Raw genomic sequence first — 4,041 nt, forward strand, 5'->3', positions numbered from 1 at the left:
AACAAAAAAAAAAAAATACTTTTTTTAAAAATTATTTTTTTAAAATATACATAGATCTAGATATACATATACATATAGGTAAGAAAAAAATCAAAACTGGAATGCGTTATAGTAAAAAAATACTAAAATTTATTTCTAAACTAACTTCCAGTGTACGATGCTTGAAAACGTGTAGCACCACTCATCATAGACAGCCAAAGACAGTAAAGATAATAATATTGCAATGTCGCCACAATCATAACATAAATGTCCGAGTCATTTTTTGCTTGCTTGTTTGTTTGTTTATTTATGTGTTTGTTTGTTTGTCGTTTGTTTGTTTGCTGTTTGTTTGTTTGTTTGTTTTGTTTTTGCGAATAATTAGAAAAATAGTGCTCACGTAAGTCAAATTTGTGGCTTGGGTAAAAGTGAAAATGTTGCAAAAGCTGGATTTTTACAAATGTAGTACATGAAACAAGGCCTTGCTGAATTGAGGATATGATACAAATATCTGGCATTGTTACCCTACACTCAACTAGAATCCTGTGAAGAAAAATATGACGGAAGCGACTGTACTATGATGATTCGTGGTGATGTACAAAAATAGGATAGGGAAAACCCTTCAACAATTAATCATCTTTCAGGATATCTCAATATAGAATATCATCAGCAAGATGTCAAGAAAGCAACAATATTCAGGAGAAATGTTTGCTGTTCAAACATCTAAAAACTGGATTTTCTACCAAATGAATCTTGAGCACATGTACCCGATAACAAAGATTAACCCTATCCGTACGTCGTGTTTTACTCTCGTATCCATACGACGCGGGGAACTCTGTGCCACAACTTTACCAAAGGAAATTTACTCGTTAATCCGATCCGTACACTTTGCATAGAAGTCTGTCAAAACTATTTCTTGAGAAATACTGAAAGTTTCAAAGAGATCTTCGTATCAAAAGTATTCTAAAATGTGAAAAATACAACCAGGGGGGTACAAAATGACCTCAGGGCGTACGGATAGGGTTAAGAAACTGCAGAAAAAGAACATGACAAGATTTTGAACCGAGCACATCTGAACAACACAACTGGCCAATGATATACATGTAGATCAGTAACACTTTACTCTAGTATGTCAAATTATAAAACATATCTACATACAATATGTGAGGCAACGTGGTGGAGTCAGGCTCTCGTCAAAATAATGAAACTTGCATTTTTCCGTAGGTTTGTTAATTTTTACAAAATTTGTGTTTTTTGGCCCAACACCTTTCATGACCTTTAAGAATTCATTTTTGTGTGGATTTTTCTGAAAAACGTTGATTAAAGACAAAACAAAAAAATGTAAATTTTCAGTTACCACGGACTCTTAAGCTAAGGAAATAACTATTCTTTGGCGGCCATTTTCTCACTTATTTTACCACTGAAAACAGATGATCCACGCCTCCATTTTTCGTAAATATCTCGACTTGTAATCATTATAATTGGATATTCTTTTCATCCAAATAAAGGCAAGTGCACAGGCTTTAAAATGATACCAATAACTCTACATGCCCAAAAATTGACAAGAGCCTGATTCCACCACGCTGCCTCACATATATTATTATAATGTATCTCATCTGAGTCTAGTCTCACTTGACAGCAAGCAACAGGAATATCGGGAGGTGATGATCAAAACAGAGTTGCCAAAAGTGTTTTGTTTCGTTTTGAGAAAAATATTGAAACAAAAAGCCCCAATGTTTATCTTCGTCATATGCCCGTATATGGGTTTTTTTTAATCGAGTATCTTTGTCTTCGTCTATCATCTGTTGGGTCTTTCTTTGTAGACTTTGTCTATATCTCACTTTAGGTTGGCAATGTTGGCAAGCGTTGTCTACATCATCTCACCCCGTTGTTGTCCTGAAAAGCAGGGTTGAAACAGACGGCCCCTTAAATGATTTAAACCGTGCTAATGGGGGTGTAAAGACAAGTATACGCGTATATATTAAGAGCAGAAAACTTAGTTAAATTTCTAATTTTGCTAAAAATACATTTCAACAATATTTGCGATATTGGAAGGTTGAACAAATGAAAAAACAAAACCAAAAAAACATGATCTTGTTTCTAAGGTTTTGGAACATGTTTCGAGCCTTTCAGTATGTAGAAACCAATTTGTATTCGATTCGACCTCGACTTTCACTCCGTCAGTGTACTACGTAAAATGTGCTAACTATATATTTTTACATGCATACACTCAAAAGAGTATCCAAAATTTCAAATGAGCATTTTTATATTCATAACGTTTACCAGAGGCACTGCTAAGAAATTCACACCTCTTAAGAGACTGATAATAATTTGTTTGGCGTTTTACAAGAAAAACTGAAGACCTCAAAATAGTACAATCGTTCAAAATGTCTGAGATATCTTTTTTAAAAATCCATTTGAATCACATCAAATTCACGTTTGAATACACAAAAATTCGTTTTAGACACGCCACATACACAAAAAAAGCCCATCGGTACGGCTCCATGCAACACGAGTCCAATACTGCAAGACCACCACAGCATCCATTTATAGTAAGTTTTGAGTAGGACTTGGACACCTTATGTGTTTATGCGGGTTTGTTATAGGCCTGTAGCGTGATCCCGTTGTCCGATTTGTCCATTTTGTCCAGTCCAGTAATGTATTTTTCCGGACTGGTCAAGTTTCCAGGAGTTTCCCTGCAATGCCAAAGACAGAGTAAAGAAACATGCATTGGCTGAATAAAAAGCAAAACAAAACATAACTACCAAATAGCAAACAAACAAACAAAAAAGAAAACGAAAATAAAAATCAAATCAATACAAATTTTAATAAAAACTCTCTCTCACACACACACACACACACACACACACACACACACACACACACACACACACATACACACACACACACACACACACAAACATATGTTTACTATGCACTCATGCACTGTATATATTATATCTTTTCTGTGAGTGTGTGGGTGTGTGTGTTTGCTTTCTCTTGTTTGTTTGACCTCATTTTCAGTATTGGGTTTCAATTTGTTCAACTGTTTGTGGATTGTTCATGTAGACCTGTCATTCCCAAAGGATGAAAAACTAACTTTCACTTGAAAAAACACCAGATGTTGTAGAGTTTATGGTTTACTCAATTTTGGTTGAAATTCTTACAACTTGGTATTTATTGAAAACGAAAGTTGATTTTTTTCATACTGACAAACTTGATGCCCACTTGATTATACTTTAATAACTCAAAGTTTTGTCCACATAGTTGTGAATATGACCCAGTTATTGCCTTTATAATACTAGTCGTTTTTTATAGTTTTTTTCACTAACGTATATATTACTTTGTTAGGGCTCTTCCACCGTAACTGGCGGGACAGTAAAAATCCTCATTTGTCACATCAGTAACCGAAATTTAACACGTCCCAAACTCCGCATAAAGTTATTTCTTTTTTCAAATAGCTGCATTTAATATGATTCTTAAGATGTCTTTCAGATGTACTGATAATTTAACAATGAAATAAATTAATTGATATTGAATTACAGTGCTATCATTGTCAGAAAGTATAGTCCAAATGTCCGACCAGTGTCACCAGTTATGGTGGAATAGCCCTCTACTCAATGTGTTGATATATTGGACTTTTAAAAGAATTATAGCAAACTTTATACTTTATCCCCAGAATTCACTAAACATAAAACCTTAAAAACACGAGAAATGCAGGTGCATTACATATCACTTTATATTTGCATACCGTATAACAAATTGCAAGCGAAGGGTCAACCCATTTTATATTATATCATACTTCTAGAGATATGGGTGCTTTTGTATGTCAAAGTTCCTTATAAAGTTACCTTCTAGCCTTCTCGGACAAAGGTGAAACATTTCGGAGGTCCAGTGTGCAAGTCGCGCACGTTAAAGATCTTTTGGTGGTCTAAAATCGATAAGAATAGGCTTCTGCAGCCACCCAGACTAAAGTTTTTTTAAAATTCCTACCAACTGAAAATGTTTTATGTGTCCCGCGCGCTCATGTGACCTTATGCAGTTGCCAGCGCCATAAAACACTTA

The 4,041-nt window shown here is 34.7% G+C and overlaps 1 protein-coding gene across 1 annotated transcript in view; it reads right to left on the bottom strand.

The window, feature by feature from the left end:
• Window positions 1-2,050: 2,050 nt before the first annotated feature.
• LOC106011770 (organic cation transporter protein) overlaps window positions 2,051-4,041 on the bottom strand; it is a gene marked incomplete at its 5' end in the record, with an annotated part of 4,269 nt that continues 2,278 nt past the window's right edge. Inside the window, 1 exon segment of the mRNA XM_013082515.2 lies at window positions 2,051-2,672. Within this exon segment, the coding sequence (XP_012937969.1) occupies window positions 2,564-2,672 (109 nt within the window).

Source organism: Aplysia californica, unplaced genomic scaffold, assembly GCF_000002075.1.
Source record: "Aplysia californica isolate F4 #8 unplaced genomic scaffold, AplCal3.0 scaffold00178, whole genome shotgun sequence".
NCBI classification, from domain to species: Eukaryota; Metazoa; Mollusca; class Gastropoda; order Aplysiida; family Aplysiidae; genus Aplysia; species Aplysia californica.